At 40.1% G+C, this 21,704-nt stretch overlaps 1 protein-coding gene across 5 annotated transcripts in view; it reads left to right on the top strand.

Annotated features, from left to right (window-relative positions):
* The first annotated feature begins 5,103 nt into the window (after positions 1–5,103).
* Eml5 (EMAP like 5) overlaps positions 5,104–21,704 on the top strand; it is a 114,606-nt gene continuing 98,005 nt past the window's right edge. For all 5 annotated transcript variants that reach the window (XR_015045253.1, XM_085830612.1, XM_085830611.1 and 2 more), the window contains exons 1-2: positions 5,104–5,727; positions 19,658–19,817. Coding sequence is in view for 4 of the 5 variants with exons in the window: in XM_085830612.1 (XP_085686738.1) it covers positions 5,531–5,727; positions 19,658–19,817 (357 nt within the window). In the remaining variant the exon portion in view is untranslated. The remainder of the gene's footprint in view (positions 5,728–19,657; positions 19,818–21,704) is intronic.

Below are 21,704 nucleotides of genomic sequence, written 5' to 3'. Positions count from 1 at the left end.
CCGATACCCATCTCTGGCTAACACACACAGTGCGTGCATGCAGAACACAGACATACATGCAGGCAAAACAACTAAACACACACAAAACACAACTAAATAAGATAGCTAAAAGTTTTTAAAAAAAATATGCTTCTGGCCTTTGTAGTCATCTTTCAGTCACTCACCAAAAGTATCCTTTTAACACGATAAAAACGATAAACACGATAAAACACGAGGCAAGTGCAGAGGCGCCCACAATGTGTTCTCCTGGCCTTTTTGGAAACAGAAGCTGTTCCTTTGTCCACATACATGCGGTTCTACAAAAAGGGTGATATGGTAGACGTCAAAGGAGTTAGCACTGTTCAAAAAGGAAGACGGCAGGTGCCTACAACATCATTGTGTATGTCGTGGGCAGCAACGTAAACAAACCAGTCCAGGGCAAGAGAATTAATGTGCAGATTGAGCCCATTAAGCACCATGACAGGCCCCTGAAATCAGCGAAGGAAAACCATCAGAAGTAAGGAAGCCAAAGAGAAAGGCACCCGGGATCAGCTGAAGCGCCAGCCTGCTCCACCCACGGAGGTAAAGTATGTGGAGAGACCACGAACGAGTGGAGCTCGAGTTGCTGGAGTCTGGTCCCTCTGAATTCAGCTCTCAATGTGCAAAAAGACCTAGACTGCTAACATTTTTTTTTAAATAAAATAAGATGTTGCGTGGCGATTCCCTATGAACTAACAAGTTTAATTTGACTTGAACTCCAAGTTTATTTTCTTATTAGAGTCCCTGGTTTCCTGTGGTCCCTTTCTGACAAGTTAATGATCTTTTCATGTGACATTGCTTCCCACACAACAGCTCAGAGGAGAAGTTGCCTTTCTTGCATTAAAAGAAAATAAAAGAGATCTACCCAACAGTTCTTGAGTGAGTAGTGAATTTGTCATCTCTCTGCCTTCATCCACCCTCATCTTCTTGGAGGTACCAATTCATCCTCATCCCTCATACAGAATCTTTCTGCCCACATCCGGCTCCTTTAGCATTTCCTTTTCTGGGCCAAGCACTCATTCAGGTCTTTCCCCAAACAAACAGAATTCTCTTCGCAGGAAAACTTCTGAAAAATAACGTTCTCTTGTTACGTGTATTTTTAAAGGCTCTCATAAAACGTACCCAGAATAGGTTTTTAAATTACCCATATCACACATCTTAACACATTGGTATCTTTTGCTCCAGTTGTCATTATATTATATAACTGGGTTCATTATATAAATGTATATATATGTGTATATATATATATATATATATACACACATATTTCTGCTTAAAAATTTTAATGCATTCTATTATAGAACATTGTCACTACTGCCAGAATGTATCAGATTTTTTTCCAGTGATTTTTACAATATTTTTGCCATATTGACTGGATGAGTTTTCTTAAAATTCTTCTTCTGGTTAGGCATTTTGGTTTCTACATTGTTATTTTCCTAATATGTGTTATAGTGAATACTTTTATTCTTTTTTTTTGTAATGCTGAGCTTAGTAAGTGCAAAACAAGTACTGTAATAAATATTTATTTTTATTTTTATTTGCTTGTCAAGACAGGGATTCTCTGTGTAACAGTCCTGGCTGTCCTGGACTCTCTTTGCAAACCAGGCTAGCCTCAAAGTCACAGAGATCTGCCTGCTAACAGTGTTACCACCGTACCAGGATTCTCCAGTCTTTGTTATTATATTGGGATGAATTCTCCGTGGAGAATTGATGAGCTAAAGAAGGCCATCATAAACTTCCAGACACAGAATTTCCTTTCTACAGGTAATTCAAGCCCTAACGAATTCAGACTCTAAAGAAGAGGGAATTGGAAGTTGAACTGAACTGTGGCAGTGGGCGGCTGGGAGAGTGAGTGTTGATGTAGAGACAGGAGTGGGAGTCAGGGAGGACTTGGTAGCCATGTTTGGGAGGCGGGAAGCATTGAGGATCAAAAGGAAACTCATCTTGCCAATCTGCATAACTAAGGTAATAGTGATTGTTTTTTTTTAAAAATTTACTATTAAAAAAAAAGGTGATGTTTAAGGTGTGTTGGTGTGCAGGAAAAGATAATTTGGTATGGGACTTACTTTATTTCGATTATATGCCAATTTATAAAAGCTTTGGGTGGAGTCTAATAGGCTTGTGGAATCATTGTTCTCAGGCAGGGGACATCTGTTGTTTTTGCTAGTCTGACATCTGGCTCTCCTTCACAGGAGGAGTTTTGGGTGCCAGTCTGGTTTAGAAGGAGCCTTGTCCCAGAGCTGCATTTATTTACACCTGTTTTTAATTAAATTGCAGGCGTCTTTGGTTTGGTAGATGAAGACGGGGGATGATAGAGCATCCAAGCCAGCCCCGAGGATCGCTAGAGGCATCCATCCCCTCTTAAACTGGAAGGCTGGGTCTTTCCCATTCTCTCTTCCTGTGGCTTTGACCCACCTGGCACCACTATTCTGTGGCTTCTAAGGGGGATCCACAACTCAAGTGAGCTAATTAGAGACCATGAAGATGATGTCTACTAGTTTCCAGGGGGCAGCCAAAAAAAAAAAAAAAAAAGCTATTTCCACAGGGATTCCAAGCTAAGGGGGATTGGTCTATAGATGGAGCTGTTGGCAATTATTTTGCTTGTCTGGCAACTGAACCAACACCAGGTAAATCTGGGTTAAGTCTAATGGCCGGGTTCTGATTCTAATTATTGGCATCTTAGCTTTCAAGTCCATTGATGTACTTTTTGGCCTTTTGAGACATTATAATTCTCTTTAATCTAAGGCAGTGGGAATGAATTTCAATTACATATAACCAAATAAATTCTTACTAATACAATAATATAGTACAGGTATCAGAAAATGATTGTTTTCAGATAAAAACAACAGGTGTCCTATTTTAAGTACATAATATTTTGTTTTACATTTAATGATTGAGATAAAAATAAGGAACATCTGTGTTAGGTTCTGTACACAAAAAAGAGTGGCCAAAGGCATGGTTGTAGAAATTAAAACATTATTATAATTTATAACTGCCTGAAGTCAATAGCTATAATAACACAAATTTCAGCAATGTATGTTTCACTTGCTTTACTTCATATGTGTATATCTGTTTATGTATGTACACATGCATGCATACATGCCTTTGCATGCATGGGTAGAGAGGCCAGAGGTTAGTGTTGTCTTCCTCTATGCATCTTACTAAAAATTTAAAATCACATTTATTTATTTATTTATTTATTTATTTATTTATTTATTTATTTATTGTGACTACCAGGGGCACATGTGTAAGTGGGAATCAGAGGACAACGTGCGTGGGTTGCTTCTTTGTAATATACATGGTTCTCAGGGGTCAAACTACAGTTGTCAGACATGGGGACAAGCTCTTTTTACCTACTGAACCATTTTGCTAGCCCAGTCTTCTGCTGAACCTGGGCCTCCGTCGTTTTAGCTGGGCTTTATGGTCAGTGAACCCCCATGATACACCTATCTCTGCTCCTTAGCAGTCAGCTTTCTATGTGGGACCTGGAGATAGATGCGAAGCTCGGTTCTTATACTTGGGCAGCAAGCACTCACGTGATTCCAAGCCATCAGCCCATGGCTGACCTTACGTTTCTGTTATAGGCTGGAGGATACACATCTCGGTGCTGACACATGAACAGGAAACCACAGAAAATAACTCCATTTGCTTGAATTTTAGAATACACCCCACATATCTGAACTATATAGCTTCAGACTGGACTAGGAGGCATCAGATTACCAAAGGATTACTGTTCTTTTACGTAAATGGTTCACCAGATGTTTACTTGTTGATCCATATCTGGGGTCTGGTTGCATGACTTTCAGAAAGCGATAACACCTTGTCCAGGGTAAAGGCTTGACTGACTTCTCTGCCATGATCCTGCTAGCAGACCGCATAGAGAACTGGTGAGATTCGCTTTCCCCTCTTTAGTATTCATGAATGGTTCACTTTCCAGCCACCGCTGTGCCTCCGTCATCTCTTTTGGTCTTAAGTTGTCATCTGAGGATGGCTTAATTAAGAATGTTTTTGCTTCAAACTCTACCCTTGGGTCATTAAAAATTGCAATGGAAAATATGATAATGGGAAAATAAATTATTTAAATCTATTATTAATCTGAAGTTCTTAAATATGTACCATGGGATCTGTAAAACATTGTGTTGAAAAAAAACTGTACAGAGAGAAATTCTTATTCTTCTACACCCTGCCTCATAAAAATTATATGTAGCTAGTCATTAATATTTCACGATGTACGGCAACAAATATTTAATTTTTTCTAAGCATACATAGATGTTACATAGTCAACATCTCTTCCAGGAGTAGTCTACCTGATCACAATTATTTAGACCATCTGATTTCACAATTACTTCAAAACATGCCCTTCTTCATTTTAATCAAGAGATAATTGCTGCTATCCAAAACAGCAGCTGAAAGATCTGCCAGCGGGGGGGGGGGGGGGGGGGAGGAGTTGTGTGTCGGAGTTTTTGGTGGGGACAGTGATGCACATTTGTAATCTCAGCATTCAGGAGACAAAAACAGGAGGATTATGAGTTTGAGGACTGTTGAGCGACAGTAGTAACAAATCCAGGACTATTTATTAGGACAGTGTATTTAATGTGTCAAAAGTACATTTGCGAGGTTAGGTTTTCTTCTTGCCAAATTTCTGGACCAGAGAGCACCATGATAAGCAAACACACACGTATATGTAAGGTATGGAGGAGGCGATTAAAGAATGAAGTGAACATTCTGGTGTTATTCATAGGCATCCGAAATAGCTGAGGTCTAAGGGCAAGCGGGATTCCCCAGAGATTCCTGAGCAAGCAAACCCAGCAACAGGAATCCAAATCTGGGTGGGGTAATCCAGGTCTCGCGAGGGTGGGAACCCGTGCTTAGATCTTGGTAGGGAGGACTGCGGGGGGGTGGTGGTGGGGGCGGTGTTTAACCACAGCCTGGTGGTGAGCTGAGAGCTCTCTGATTCCGCTCTACTCCGGGAGGGGAGGGGCCCCTTGGGAGGAGGGGCTAGCGCACGGGGAGGGGCGGGGCCGCGCGGCTCCGCCCTCCCGCCACTCAGCTGGGCTCGGGAGCGCGCGGCGCGGCTCCGCCGGGGCTGTGGAGGCGAGGTAGCGGCTAGACCCGAGCGCCGCAGGTGACCCGGGCGGGGAGTCCGGTGCGCGGGGCGGGCGGAGAAGAAGCGGGCTGGAGGCGCGTCCCCGTCCCCCCTCTTCGCTTGGTTGTCTTCCAGCCTAAGGCACTGGGCTGAGGGGACACGGCGAGCTCCCAGACGCGCGAGGCTCCCGGACAGCCTGCGGCGCTCGCGGCCCTCAGCATGTTCGGTGAGGCGAGGCTTTTCCTCCCGCCCGTGGGCTGAAGCGGCGGCGGCGGCGGCGGCGGCGGCGGCGGCGGCCACGCAAGCGAGATGCACCTGCCGGGCTCGGCTTAGAGGAGCGTCCGGGCCGCCAGCGGGAGAGCTTTCGTCACCCAGCCCCGGCGGCGACCGCGGGCCCGAGCCGCAGCGACGGGTGGGCGCACCGACATGGCGGCTCGGAGCGCCCCGAGCTGCCACCTGCGGCTCGAGTGGGTGTACGGCTATCGGGGCCACCAGTGCCGCAACAACCTCTACTACACGGCGGCCAAGGAGATCGTGTACTTCGTGGCGGGGGTCGGCGTGGTGTATAGCCCGCGGGAGCATCGGCAGAAGTTCTACCGCGGCCACAGCGACGACATCATCAGGTACGGGCTCGGGTGGCAGAGGGGTGGGGTGGGAGGGGGACCGCTGTCACCCCTGCCGAGCGCCCTCGGAGTTTGCAGATGCCTGTCCTTCTGGAAGTCGCGACCGTTCACGCAAAGGAGCATCGGACCCAGGACAGCGATGTGCATCTATCTGGTTCGGAGCCCACCCACTTACCACTCCGCTTTCCGCAGCGCCCTAGTCTAGGGGAGCGAGCCTACGGATGCTCCGCAGGCCTTCGCTGGAATGGATTTGTGACCTTTTCCGTTCCATCAACATCAGGAGTTTAGACTCCGTGATTGGTTTCTTGTTAAAAAGGAAATCTTATTTCGCTAGGGAAAGGAAATACTTAACAGAAGACTAACCCAAGCTCTGCAGTACTCAACCCTTGGCCGTAGTTATTAGTTCAGATTTCACTATCGGCAATTATCAGCAGATAGCAGAGAAACTCAGGTGTTACTCTGAAGGCAGTTCACTTGGAGGTTAAAATTCGCACGCTGGAAGGCACTTGGAGGGTATGTCTTTTATGAGAAATAACCCCACACCGATTTCCGATTCTGTTTATCTTCATCAAAGTAACCTTAAGTTTACTTTCTTATTAGTAATTTCAATCTCAGGGTGACAGTATCTTGCTCTCTATTGATCTGAATCTTAACGTTGGCCGAGATGTTTGGTAAGCTGTACATATAAAGGGTAATTTTCCACATTTCAGTCGAACTCTAATGTAGTTGGGAGCGTTTGAATTGATTATTGCCTCAAGCACATTTCTGTCTTCCAACAAAGCGAATGTATTACAGAAAATTTTCCAAGTGTGTTTTGTTGTTGCTTCTGTGTTCTTGACCCGGATTCTGTGAACAGGCGTATTTGTTTCTTCGTGGATGTTTCGAATTAGGCACATCAAAAATCAGTATAGTGGTTTGATGCAGCGTAAGCAAGACGCTCTGGTGCTGAAACTCTACGAGATTGTTATTTTTGCTCTCTGTACATATATAAGGGGGAAGGGGACCCCAGGCATTCGGAAGGTCAGCGGGATGGAACAAAGTAAAAGTTAACAGAATATAAGATTGCAGAGAAGGGAAGGCTTGGTGGGGGCTTATTATCATTCTCTTGTTCATTAGACACTGCAGTGAAGGTTTTCCAGATTCCAGTTTTTTGGAAAGGAATCTGACGAGCAGTTTTATTTTTCTCAATTTAGGAATTTTCTATTGTGGTGGTAGTCAAGGCATGAGACCTAGTGAAAGTCCAAAATTACTAATTTGAACAAAAGTTAATAGTACTTTCCCACCTTATTCACCCCAAGAAGAGAGTTATCTCATTTTCTTTTCTTTTCCCTCTGTCCTGCCATGTCTGTCCTGTATGGATTGGGCCTCTATCTTTACAAAACTACATGAATAGCTTTTGAGTAGCAGCCTCCCACCAGATATTACCAGGTTAAATTAAGTAAGTGGTGAGGGTGTGAAGGATATGGAGGGTGTGATTGTGAGTGCAAGACCCTGTTTGTATGGAAGTTTTCCAAAACTTGATGGGGTTTATTTGAGGGGAAGATGAAGCTATGCCTTCATTCTCCTACATTCTCCTAGCAGTAGTTAGAGGCTGTGTTATATAGCACACTGTTTGACTTTTTTTTTTTTGTCATATTGCAGATTGAACTCATAGGCCTCACAAATGGTTAAGCGCTGGCTCACTGAGCTACGCTGCCTGTGGTTTATATATATATATATTTTTTTTTTTGAGTAAACTGTAAGGAAGGTTGTACTTTTGCCTTGTGCAAAAGTTGTGCAACCATACATGCATCTCAAAACACTTCAAATTGCAAACATACTCTACATGTCTGTGATTTGATGCAAACGATATATTATTATATAATTTATGGCAATTTAAAAAGATCTGAAAAGTTGTCGTGGGCAGTAAAATTGAAACCATGCAGTGTATTAAAGATCGTGGCACAAATTTAATGCAATACTAAGAATATAGTTGAGAAATGAAAGTACTTTGGAAATTGTGTTTCAGATAATAATGACAAATTTTTCTTGTGAAATAGAATAGTCAAATATTAAAACCTGTTTTTTTTAATTCAGTGTTTAATCTGTAAGCATAGAAACCACTCCAGTAATTTCTCATTATTTCACAGCAGAAGATACAGCATTCATGCGTGTAACAGATGGTTAGAAAACCATGCTATGATTTAATTAGCCTTAATGAAAATATTTTCATGAGTTTTATTTCTATATCTACTTAAGATTTCCTTGTGATTCGTTGGTGAAATCTAACTTTCGGCTGAGACTGTTCTGAAGTGAACTGGCAGTTATCATTTGGTTTTAAAACTGTAAGTGCTATGTTGGTTTTAAAGGTTGAATAGTCTGTTGTTTGTTTGATGCTTCTGTACTCTTACTGTCACCGAGGATGGTTCAAGGTGGTTCTGTATGATATGGCATTTTACTGCAGCCTTATATTTGTCTGCCTTCTTTTGCCCATGTCTGTGTGTACTTCACTTCTCTAGGCATTATTCTTTTACTGCTAGTTATTCCAATAACTTGTTTATACTTAGATGTGAACTTCAATGTCAAAATAATACAGGATGTTTTCCTTTTGTGCTCTCCCCTGTGTGTGTGTGTGTGTGTGTGTGTGTGTGTCTGTCTGTTTCAAGTTCCGTTGTTTCAATTTCTCTAGTAGGTGTTTGCAACAGTTTTTAGACTGTTATACTATGTTGCAAGTTCTATATTTAGGTAAGAGGCTTATCAATGATCTGGTTTGTATTTTGAAACTTTTGCTAGCTGGTTTCTCCAAAGGATCTGGTAGTGTTTAAATTATGTTTTTCTTGTTATTTATTGCTTACCAACATTTAGTTTGCAAAGTAGTGGATATTATCAAAAGTTCTCAAATCATGTATACTGGGAAAGGTCATGGGTGGGATATAATTAATTTGGTATGTTTTCATATTAGCCTCTAGTTGACTCAGTTGTCACATTTTATAGATCTAGAACTTGAAATGTTTTAAAATTAATTCCATTTATTCCTTCAAAAGTCTTATTTCTCCCTTTTTTCCTTAAAGACTCAGCTTCAGTATTCTGGGAAACAGTCCTCTCCTGTGTCGTACTCTGTGTTATAACAGAATATCTGAAGGCTGTTTTACTGCTTTCACCAACCCCTCCAACATTTATTTACCTTTGGTTCTGTTTTGCTGTAGCCATTTTTCTCAGGGTCACTAATGACTTACACATTGCCAAATCCAGTGACGAGGTGTCAGCTCACATCTTTTTAATTTTTTTTTTGTCACCACTTGACACATTTGTTCATGCCCACCTTTTTATTTATTTCTTTTTCTTTTTTTAATATATTTTATTACGTATTTTCCTCAATTACATTTCCAATGCTATCCCAAAAGTCCCCCATACCCTCCCCCCTCTCCCCCATTTCCCTACCCACCCATTCCCATTTTTTTTTTTTTTTTTTTTTGGCCCTGGCGTTCCCCTGTACTGGGGCATATAAAGTTTGTGTGTCCAATGCATGCCCACCTTTTAAAATAATTCTCCAAAAATTTGAAACTTGATACATAAAACTAAAAAGTGTACAAATTTTGATATGTGTATATATTGATTAATGTTTAAGTCTATGTAAAAATGTTTCTGGCCTTAAACCTTTATCATTTCTTTTTGGTGAAAACATAGGAAAAAAAAAACTTTAGTTTTAAGAAATACAGAGTTCATTTTCATTAACTGTAGCCACCCTACTGTGCAGTAACATGTCAGATTTCTTAGTCCTAACCATAACTTACAGCTCATCCTTTTTCCATCCTTCTCCTGTAACAACCAGACTACTCGCAAAATGGTATGAAAAAAAGAGTCAACGCCATATAAGTACGATCTGTAGTTGTTTTATTCCACTTAGCAGTTGATCTCAAGTTCCATCCATTGTTATCAAAATGATAGAATTTTGTATTCTGTCTTAGGGTTTTATTTCAGTGAAGAGACACCATGATCTCGCTACCTTTTATAAAGGAAGACATTTAATTGGGGCTGGCTTATAGTTCAAAGGTTTAGTCCATTATGGTTATGGCAAAAAGCATGGCCGCACGTAGGCAGACATGGGGCTGGAGAGGAAGCTGAGAGTTCTACATCTGGGTCTGCAGGCAATGTGAAAAGGACTGTCAGCCACTAGGCCTAATTTGAGCTTCTGAGACTTCAAAGCCCACTCCCTAGTGACCCACTTCCTCCAACAAGGCCACACCTCTTGGTAGTACCAACCCTTATGAACCTGCAGGGGCCATTTTTGTTCAAACTATCACATCCTCTTTATGGCTAGTAGTATTTTATTTGGGGGGTGTGTGTGTAGCTAAGGAGAAAGAAGCAGGCCTATACCATTTTAGGTAGGTGCTCTGATAGGGCAGAAAGGAGGCCTCACTGTTATGATGGTACTCTAGAGACTGAGAGGTCGGGAACTACACTGTGTAGGAGTCTGAGTAAAGGATGGACTATGCAGAGGGACTCTTCCCTGTGGAAGCTCTGAAGTAGAAGTCCTAATGGATTCGAGGAAGAGTAAGAGAATTGTTGTGGCTGGAGTATTCTGAACATGGGTGCAGTGAGGTAAAGATATGATGAGCTGATTATGTAGGACCTTGCTGGAAGTTTTCACCTGCTCTCTAAGACTGGAAGTTGTTTTAGCAGTTGTGATTGTTTGAATAAGCACAGCCCCCCATAGGCTCATTGATTTGAATGCTTAGTCATCACTGAGCAGAGCGGTACGGCTTGTGAAGGAATAGGAGGTGTGGTCTTGTAGGAGTAGGCATGACCTTGTTGAAGGAAGTGTGTCACTGGAGGTGAGCTTTGAGGTTTCAAAACTCAAGCCAGGCCCAGTGTCTGTTTCTTCCTGTTGCCTTTGGGTGTAGTTGTAGAACTCTTAGCTACTTCTCCAGCATCATGTCTTCCTGTGTGCTGCCATGCTTCTTGCCCTGCTGAGAATGGACTAAACTATCTGAAACTGTAAACAAACTCCAATTACCATGGCTATGTCTCTTCACAGCAATAGAACACTGACTAAGACAACTATTTAATGAAGTTATTAGCTTAGCGAATAACAAGCTCACAGTGATGTCTATATTCAGAATATCCTGGAGAAGAGAGGCAGTAAGGAAGCAGGGACAGCACTTGGGGGACTGTTGTGTTTCATTCCAGGAGTGTTGCTGGCTTGGACCAGTCATGATATACTGGGAGGAGCAACAGGGAAAGCAGTGAGAAAGGCAAAATTCTGGGTTTATTTTAAAGATGGGAGCAGCATGGTTGACTAATGAATCATATGCAAATTATAAGAGAAAAGGAAGACAATAATGATTATAGAAATTTTGGTGAGAACACTTGGAGAATTAGAGTTAGCAGCTATTTTGGGAAAGATTGTGAGAAACATTTGGTGTTTGAGGAGGAATGGAGAAATCGGAAGCCCTGTGTTAGAAGAGTTCAGTGGAGAAACCTCATAGACAAGTAAGTAGGGTTATAAATTAGACAGCTCGACATGTGTGTCTGTAACTCAAGGAAGCAGTCTGGTATGGCTAGTATAAACGGGTGTTACCAGCAAGTAAGCAGTAAAGCCATGAATCTCAATGAAGTCATCAAGGGAGCAGATATAGACAGAGAATGGATATGAAAATGGGTTTCTGTTGTGTTGCACTATTCAAATGCAGGGGAGATGAAGAATGAAGTAACAAAAATGTGGCCAGAGGAGCAGAAGGGAAAGTGAGGTTATGAGCACATCAGATTTGACCAAGCCTGCTTCCCACTAGTCAAGATGTTAGCTGTCTTGTAGTTACTCCATTACAACTATAAGACCTACCCTGGAGACCACTATGGTCAAATGATAAGGGGAAGGAGGTCCAGGAGGAAGTCAAGATGGGCTATTATTAATACAAAAACTAGCACCCTTCAAGATTTATTTAAGCTGGGCCTGGTGGTGCACACCTTTAATCCCAGCACTTGGGAGGCAGAGGCAGGTGGATTTCTGAGTTCAAGGCCAGCCTGGTCTACAGAGTGAGTTCCAGGACAGCCAGGGCTACACAGAGAAACCCTGTCTCGAAAAACAAAACAAAACAAACAAACAAAATATTTATTTAAAACAACGAACCAAACAATGTCATATGGCCAGTAGCCCTAGATTCTTACTACTCACAGTATGGTCTTCAGATTAGCAATAAGAACATTACCCAAAAACTTAGGAGAAATACAGATTTTTTTTTTTTTTTTTTTTTTTTTTGCTTTGGGCCTGAGGCAAGGGAGAATATCATGGTGCAGTGTAAGTGGCAGAGGAAACTGCTTACTTTAGGACAGGCAAGAAGCAGGTAGAGTGGAGAGGAAGAAGACCAGCAGAAGGAAGGGGATAATGAGCAAGAAGGAGAACAGGCAAGGAGAGAGGAGAGAGGGAAAAGTTGCCTGGAAATTGTGTACCATCCTCACTTCCAACTACAGAAGGCACTCGTTCCCTCTCCTTCCCATTATATTGAATCTATTTCTTTGTGTCCTTGGCAATTCTTTATCAGGATCAACAATACTAGATACTGCACCTAGTGTGGAAGGTTTTGTTTCATACTCATTTCACTGCATGGTTGGGGATGATAACAGCACAGGTAGTTTTTATTAAGTATGCTTCTCATAGTGTTTACCTTAACTATTAACCAGGTCTAACCACTTCAGTGGTTATCATCTATAGGCAGTATGGTTCATCAAGGACTAGGGTATAATTCCAATCTAGAGTGGAAAGAATAAGGCTAGTGTAAGTCTTATAACATAGGTGATGACTAACACCAGAGTTCACATTTGGTTGAGTGAGACTTTGCTGATTATTAGCTAATGGACAATGTATTTAATGCATAAAACATGAGACCTCATAGTAGAAATCTTATCTGGCACTTGGATTGAGAAGCAAAGCCTTTACAAGCCTTTACAGGTAGTTTTGATAGCTATATTTTTAAAAGACTGTATAGAAGTTTGGAATCAACATAATAGGGATTATGAAAGATATTCTAGATTTTCTCTTAGAGTTTTATTGCTATTTTAAATTAGTAATACTTATTATAGAAAGCTGAAGGCCACAGAGAAATATCTACCCACAATCTTACAATCTAAAATATAACCTTATTGCAGATTGTTGTATTATTATTATATTCCGATATTATTCACTTGTGAGCTTTTTTTTGGTATATGCAGTCTTGAGCAGTTGATGTACTACTATATGTAACATATAGAGTATGTTTTTGCTTAATATTATAACAGAAGCTTTTCATAATGTGAAAAAAAATCCCTATACTTTTAGGTAGTGTTTTAAGTTTTTGCTGCTACAAAGGATTTGATGACAGCATTTCCATTAGGGCTTTTCTTTGTTGAAGATTAATTTATTCAAAATTTCTTTTTAACTTTAGTGGGAATTCAGTTAACAAATAGTTGATTTAATAACTACAAGGACTAATCATTGCTTCATGCCTTTAATCTCAGCTCTTGGGAGGCAGAGGCAGGTGGATTTCTGAATTTGTGGCCAGCCTGGTCTACAGAGTGAGTTCCAGGACAGCAAGGGCTATGCAGAGAAACCCTGTCTCAAGAAAAACAAAACAAACAAACAAACAAAAAAGGTGTGGGTGCGTGCACGCACGTGCGAAAAATCTCTCTGCCCTATTGGTTGGCATATGGATTTTAATGGAAAGAGATTATACATACACAAAAGTGATTTTAGATAGTTGATCATTACTGTAAATGTATTAAGATAATATATAGAACATATTGAAATGACTGTGAGTAGTTAGAGCTTGTCAATGCAAGATATGTTTGTCCTAAAGGATGAGTGAGGCAAAGATTTTTGGAGATCATTCTAGATAAAAACGTAAAAAGCACAATTATCTTGACCTTTTTATGGGACAGAAAGGGATATGTGGCTGAAGTGGACAAGAGGGTAAATTATTGAGACTTGAGAACATCCTGAGGGACCCCATCCAAGTAGGATTTTATTCTAGATGAATGGGAAGCTGTTGGAGAGTTTTAGCCAAGTGGATTGTAAGGTCAGATTTATGTTGTTCTAAAAGACTACCCTGGGGCCAATGAGATGGCTTGTCAGGAGCCTGATGACCTGAGTTTGGTCCCTAGAGGCCAAGCAAAAGTAGAAGTAGAGAACAGACTCCACAAAGTTGTCCTCTGTCTCATCTCCACATACAGTCTATTGCATGCCCTACTCCCTGTTGGAAAACTCTACTAATTAAGGTTGAAGTCCACCATGACTGGATAGCCTCAGGGCTCAACACAATATGGGAGACTTCTTTCATTAGCAGGACTTCTTTTCTGACCTTGTCTGGGGAATTCTAAGCCCCTACCTATTCTTCTACCTGAGGATTGTCACGTAGCCTCAATTAGATTACAGGATCGATTTCCTTTCTCCTAATAAGAACCTGTTCAGCCAGCACCCGAGATGCTTCGCCGTGCTAATGAGGCATTTCAGGTACCTGAAGCCCCAAGCCAATGACCTTTGCCCATTCTGGATGTTCTGACTCTCAGTTCTCCAAAACTTATAAGCCTTGAATCACTCTAAGTAAAGTTGATCTGCCTCTTGATAGCTGGTCCTAGTGTGGTTATTTACCACATGTACTCACAGGGCGTCTGAACCCCTACCCCCTGGGGAAAGACCAGCTCCCAGTAAAAAATAAATGAAAAAAAAAAGTTTTCTTTAAAAAAATCATCCAGGCTATATTGAGGAAACTCTAAAAGAGAGTGTTAGCATTTTGTCTAAGCTCCGCCCCACAGTTACCTGGCAATAGCCAGGTCTGCCTGACTCACTATAAAAGGGACTGATTGCCCCTCCTTTCTCTCTTGCTCTTGCCTTCCTGCTCCTACTCTGTCCTCTCATCCCTGCCCCCTCCCTCTGCCTTTACTACCCTCTTAACTCCCCTCCCTATACCCTGAATAAACTCTACTATACCATCGTGTGTGGCTGGTCCCTCAGGGGGAAGGGATGCCACAGCATGGGCACATATAGGTTAACATAACTATGGCTACTGGATCTTTTGACAGAGATGTCAGAACTACATATCAGAGGAAAGACAACATCTTCAGCAAGTGGTACTGGGAAACGTGGACCTCAACATTCAGAAAAATGAAACTAGGTCCTTACCACTAATCTTCATATAGTACAACTTCAAATGGATAAATTGCCAGCTATGCATATGATAGGAGTTAGTATCTAGAATGTACAACTAACTAAGCAACAACATCAACAAAACTAGTCACCAAGAAAACAACCCAGTTTTTAAAATGGGGTGTGGAATGGAACAGAACTTAAAAAACAAAACAATAATGCCGGGTGTGGTGGCGCATGCCTTTAATCCCAGCACTTGGGAGGCAGAGGCAGAGGCAGGCGGATTTCTGAGTTCGAGGCCAGCCTGGTCTACAGAGTGAGTTCCAGGACAGCCAGGGCTACACAGAGAAACCCTGTCTCAAAACACCCAAAAACCAAAACCAACCAACCAACCAAACAAACAAACAAACAAAACAAACAAACAAACAAACAAAAAACCCCCTTGCAAATGGCTAGTAAACACTTAAAAGTATTCAACATCCTTAGCCACCAGTGCAGTGTACATAAAGTTTCTAGTATTATGCATGTCTTCCCTCTTGTTGATCAGACCTTATGTTTAAGAAGCTGTTAGTTACTGTCAACAAATGTATTTCTCTATTGCCATGCTGATCATTATGGTACATAGCTGGGTAGGACTGTTGGTTGCTTCCCTGTCTTGGAAACTTGCATGATGGCTTCTGGTACCATGAAAACTAGTCTTCAGAAAGGAGACTTTCAGATCAGATCTAGCTCAGGACCTCTGGGTTTTTTCCAAAGTACAATAGTGCCTTTAGCAATAGGGACTAACCTTCCACTTGTAGGAGGCAACAAAAGGCAACAATATGCTGTAATGTTTTGGGAGTCTCTTGGGCAGCTCTGAGCAAGAAATCAAAAGGGGGCTTCTTTTTCAGAGAAGCTGTACCTATGAAGTTTTATCAACATGGCTGTCTAAACAAAACCAGAACAAGGATGACATCAATGGGTGTGCTAAATGGAAGGGGGGAAACCCTATAGGGACAAATCCTAGACAAAGAGCTGTAGAGACTGGGGAATGCTGAGAGAGGGAGAAATAGTTTTCTTCACGGAAGAGCCTTCCAATTGACTAGCCCTGAGATCACATACATATAGGTAAAATTACACAGACTGAGAAGTTGTATTTATGTATTGAGAAATATATATTTAATAACAAAGAAAAAGGCCATGAATTTGAGAGAGAACAATGGTAGAAAGGTATCTTTTATTCTCCTGAAGCAATTGTCATCTCCAAGACTTACTGCCTTAATTTATTAACCTAAGCCTAGTCCTGGAAAATTCTAGCCTCCTTACAGTCTAATCTAGGTCTAGAATGTGTTCAGCCTCTGAGGCATACTGTTGAGTAAGCTCATCCTTCTAGTTCTTTCTGAAACCTGGCTGGCTGGTCAACTCAGCTGTTCTGGATCAAAACTCCTCTTCACTCTGGTTCAGTCTGGCTTCTTTTTTGGCCTTTGACCTTTTGCTCTGCTTGGCTTCAAACTAACTCTGGCAATCTGTTCTAATCATCTCGTTCCTTCACATTCTCTGGCCCATTATATTCTTCTCTCTTCTTGTGAAAGTTGGGCATATTCTATTCTGTCAAATCTTTCTCTGACTCATCACTTTGTCTGCCACTCAATTAGGCATCACTTACAAACATGGTTGCTTCCTTCTACAAACTAACTTCACCTTCATTGTTTAGGATTAAAGGTGTGTGCTACAACTAGAAACAGTTTTTTTCCCCAGTAAATAACACAATCTTGGGGTTCACAGTGTGATCAAATATTCTGTCACACAAGGAGGTGCATAGGAGGAGTTGATTGAAGGGAAGGAAAGGGAGGAAAATGATTTATTTACATTATAATTAAAAAAATAGAATGAGTTTTTAAAAATTACTTTAAGATTTCATCTTATTCCAGAATGACAAAGATTAAATAAACAGAAGAAAAAGAAAAACAATTGGTAACAAATGCTGGTATAGATGTGGCAAAAGGGGAGCTCTTTTACATTGTTACATAGTGCTAGACCCTGTTTACTACAGCACTGACCTTCCAGACAAGATGTGTTCACTGGTGCAATAGTGGTGAAACTATGTGTGTTAGTTAGTGTTTTATTACTGTGAAGAGTCACCATGACCACAGTAACTCTCTCTCTCTCTCTCTCTTTTTTTTCCCCAGAGCTGAGGACCCAAGGCCTTGTGCTTGCTAGGCGAGCGCTCTACCATTGAGCTAAATTCCCAACCCCACCACAGCAACTCTTATAAAGGAAAGCATTTAGTTGGGGCTTGCTTACAGTTTCAAAGATTTAGTCCATTGTCATTATGCTGGAGAGTGTGATGGCACATAGACATCGTCCTAGAGAAACAGCTGAGAGTTCTACATCTGGATCCACATGCTGCAGGAAGGGCAAGAGCCTCCGAGCCTGGCTTGGGCTTCTGAAACCTCAAACTCCTCTCCAATGACACACTTCCTTTAATAAAGGCCACACCTACTCCAACAAGTCTATACCTCCTAGTTCTTCCACTAACTCTGACATTTCCTGGTGACCAAACATTTAAATCTATGAGTCCATGGGGACTGTTCTTATTCAAATCATATCCTATGTATGGAGGTAACTAACCACTCTCTTGATTGGCTTTAAGGCCTGCTTTATAGTAGGGAGTTCATACTGTAGACATGGCCAAAATCCATGACAGGAGAAGTCCTAGGCTTTTTTGGAGAACCTATTGATGGTGATGGAGAGGAGTGCTGTTAAATGTTGTCTCTAGTCATGGCATGGCTCTTCACTGTATAGCATTTTCTTCAGAATTGAAAATTCCTTCTCCAAGGGAAGGGAAGGCTCATGAGACTTGGGAAGGGACCAAATGATCATATGTCTGGGAGAACAGAAACTTAGAAGATTCTTGAAGGCCCTTTGTCAGAGCATAAAAAGGAGTAAAAGATCCACAGAGGGGTCTAACTAAGCTGAAGGGAGATTCTCAGCTGCTGCCAGTAGTGTAGAAAGCTCCAAGGTTTTAGCCTTTGTGAGTTGTCACTGGTGGGCTTTTCAGTGGTACAGCTGCTTTTGAGGCATCCTTGTTCCGTATGACTTATCACTACTGTTAGTGACCCCAATAAAACTTTGGTTCACCAGGTTGGACATTGGCATGATCTTTACTTTGGTCTGTTGTGGGTTTCCTTTTGGGGGGTGAATACATATTTGTGTGTTATGTTTCCCCAAGAAAAGCCAGTCCCATGAGAGTTGCTTATTCCAGACATTTCATGTAAATGACTCCTCAGAGTATGTGGCCCTATGTATATGTTTTCTTCCGTGTTGTGTTACATTTCAGAGTTCATCTCTGTTGCAACATGCACTTTCTTTTTTCTCCTTTCAGTTTATGAACATTTGAGCTGTCACTTTTTACTGTTATGAATAATTTTGGCATGAACGTTTGTGTAGAGATCTTGTGTGGACATATGTTTTTACTCCTTTTTGGAATGTATCTAGAAATAGAATTGTTGCATCCTATAGTAACTCTAAACTGTTTTTAAACTGACTGTATTATTTTACAGCCTCACAAATAATATGTGCACGATCCAATTTTCTATATTATTTTTATTTAATTATGCCTGGTCCTTTGATATGGATTACCACTTGAGAGCATTACTATCTTGAGAATATTTCATTCTTTCAGGCCTAGAATTGATGTATTCTAACCTCTGTTTAGACTGTTTAAATGACTTGTAGTTAGAGTGCATTATTGTATTTGCTCTTTTTGATGCTACTATAATTTGGATTTTTTTTTTTTAGGTATTCTCTGCTAGTGTACAGAAATGCAGTCTTCCTTTTTTATTTAAAGGCAAATCTGATATTTTAAGCTCTCTTGTAGACACTTTTATCAAGTAGAATTTCATCTTTGTTTCCTGCCTTTTGTGGATGTATGTGTTACTAAATGTTAGATTTTGGTCTTACTTTTAGAGCCCCATTGACCACTTTCTGCAAATTTCATATGACATTGCTGTATTTTAGTGAGTTTTGTAATTAATTACTGTTGCAGTATAACTGCTACCAAATACTACCTTAGACATTAAGATTTAGTTAATTGTTTCATTTTCATCTATGTGCATATATTGTATATGTGTGTTTGTGTATGCATGTTTGAGGGTACTTGTGTGAGATATGTGTCTATGGGTATGAATGCACGTGGAAGCCCAAGATTGGTATTGGGACTTATCCTTGACCACCCTAGTGCCTTATTCAGGGAGGCAAGGTCTCTTGGTCATATGCAGAACTCTTTGATATGCCTATTCTTGTTAACCAGCTTGCTTTGAGGGTCCTCTGCCCTCCAAGGTTTGAATTACAGGTGGTCTGCGGTGTCTACCTGGTATCTAATGGGTTCCAGGAGTATGATCTCCAGGCTTCGTGTTCTAATGGAACGTGCTTAACCATAGAGCCATCTTGCTAGCCTTTAGATTTAGTCCAGTATTAGTTAATAAAAGGAATGGTATGATAGAAAAGAAGGCTTGCAATGTAAATACCAAGTGGAAAAATAGCATGTGATAAGTTGCTAAAAATTTGTTGCTGTAGTTCTGTTGATCTTTTGTGAGATCTCTTTTTCTTGAGAAGTTTATGCACACTATATCACATGGAGTTTATGAAGTCTATAATTAGTTTGTCATTAACCTTTTAGTATATTATTATTAATTCTTAGCAATAATTTTATAGAAATTCCTTCTAAATACAAATTATTTAAGATAAGTCTAATGTTGATATTTGTAAGTACAAATATCTATAGCAGGTGCTATAAAAGTTTATAATCATTTTCAAGTCTTACTACTTACTTATTTATTCTTTATTTTTTAGTCTTGCACTGCATCCTGAGCGAGTGTTGGTAGCAACAGGACAAGTTGGGAAAGAGCCTTACATCTGCATTTGGGATTCTTACACTGTCCAGACCGTGTCGGTTCTGAAGGATGTCCATACACATGGTATAGCTTGTTTAGCATTTGACTTGGATGGACAGGTATTTGATAACTTTCCTCCTTTGTGTCAATTTTGATTTTAAAATGCTTGCTATAAGAAGTCATTATAAGAGTCTGGAGAGATGACTCTAGAGTGGAGAGCTCTGATCTCTTCTAGAGGACCTAGGTTCAATTCTCAGTACCCAGATTGCAGCTCACTACTTTCTTTAACTCCAGTTCCAGGGGATCTGACACCCTCACACAGAAATACATGTCAGTTCACATGTAATAAAAATTTTTAAAAAATGTTTAAAAAATGAAATCATTATAAATTTATAATATAAAATTGAAAAACAACTGATAAAAAGTACTTGTTTATTCAGATATGTTGAAGTATAAGTGAGATGGGAGGACAACATAGCTAACAAAAATAAAACAACAAAGTTGTTGATTTCATTGTTACCCAGAACTTTCTCAGTCAAATTATTCCAAAAGCCAAAGAAATTCTCATTCACTGACTATTACCTGATTGTTACAGAAAGTTTTGTCTGTAACTACTTTTCCAGGTAAGTTATTTAGGTAGGGAATATGGAGGACGCCTTGAAAAATTGAGTTTCACTAAGGAGAGCTGTATATATTTTAACTTTCAGTTACTTTAAAGTTTTTCTTTTATAATTATATTTTTATTGAAAATGAGACAATACAAAATTAAAGATCAAAACAGTGATCTTTGTTATACTACTGGCTAATCACTTTCCACATTATTCTCTAACAAGACAAGACTTTTTTTATAGTTCTATATAGAAGCTGTTATGACTTAGACATATTTTAAAAGTGGTGTGGTTAATTTGTAATTGTTAAATATTTTGTGTTTAAGTTAGATTTTAAAATCATTTTAACTTTCAGAAGAATTTATTTACCTGCTTTTTATAATTGTTGTAAATGTAGATTCTATCAAAACAGACTGTAGCCTGGGTTGTATCATAAAGAAAATGATTCTCAGTAGGCATCTTACATTACTCAGAGGTTTGGGTAGCATACATTCCTGTGACTTTTTGGTAAGGGATCTATGGAGACTTCATTGGGGCTTTTAGATTGTGCTTTTAGATTGAATGGCGATTAGCAGTTGTGAAAACTGAACTTATATTCCATGTTTGCTATTATCTTTCAAGTGCTTTATGTCCTATTAGAATTTCGTTTACTTTCTTAAAAGGAAGACTAATCTTTCCAACATCAGGAGAGCATAAACCATGATGAAGTAAATCTACACAATTAGCTGAAAATTTCCTTACACATAAGGTTTTGTGAAATGTAAGATTTGTATACTATAATAGTTAATGAGCATCCTTTAGATATACATAATTTCTTCTGAATTTTTACATAAAATGTATTGAATTGCTGAGATGTGTCTTCTGAGGAGAAACCACTTCCATAGCTCTTACTGTTTGAAAGCACTCAGCCTTGCTTACTTTGAGCAATTTCCATGAGAAATCATTATTTTGTCATCATGGTTTCATGAGGACATATTATTAAACAGCTAAACTTAGAAATCCATAGAGATACAGGGCTCACACTATGTACGAGGTATGCATTTCCCTAAGTCTGCATTTTCTCATTCAATCCTTGTGACAACCCTGTGAAATAGATTCTATTATTATCTCTATTTTGCAGAAAAACTGAGCCTGAGAAAGGTCGAATAACTTGTCTCAGGTTAACAGCTAGTGAGGGGAACCAGAGTAGGAACCAGGTCTCATACTGCAAAGCTCGTGGTTTGAACAGCAATGCTTTACTGCCTCCCAAACATGTAACCTAGGAGGTAACTGTTTATTTAGCAAAAGGAATTCATCCTTTAACAAGTGCAGTTAATGTGAAGAACTCGTGGTAATTTAAGATAAGGAAAGCATTTTAATGTTATAATTTGAAAAATATATTTGAATTAACATACCTGT

The sequence above is a fragment of the Mus caroli genome, unplaced genomic scaffold (genome assembly GCF_978045245.1).
Source record: "Mus caroli unplaced genomic scaffold, Mus_caroli_1 scaffold_14, whole genome shotgun sequence".
NCBI classification, from domain to species: Eukaryota; Metazoa; Chordata; class Mammalia; order Rodentia; family Muridae; genus Mus; species Mus caroli.
Note: the sequence above shows the minus strand (reverse complement) of the source record. Positions and strands in the feature narration are given on the sequence as shown.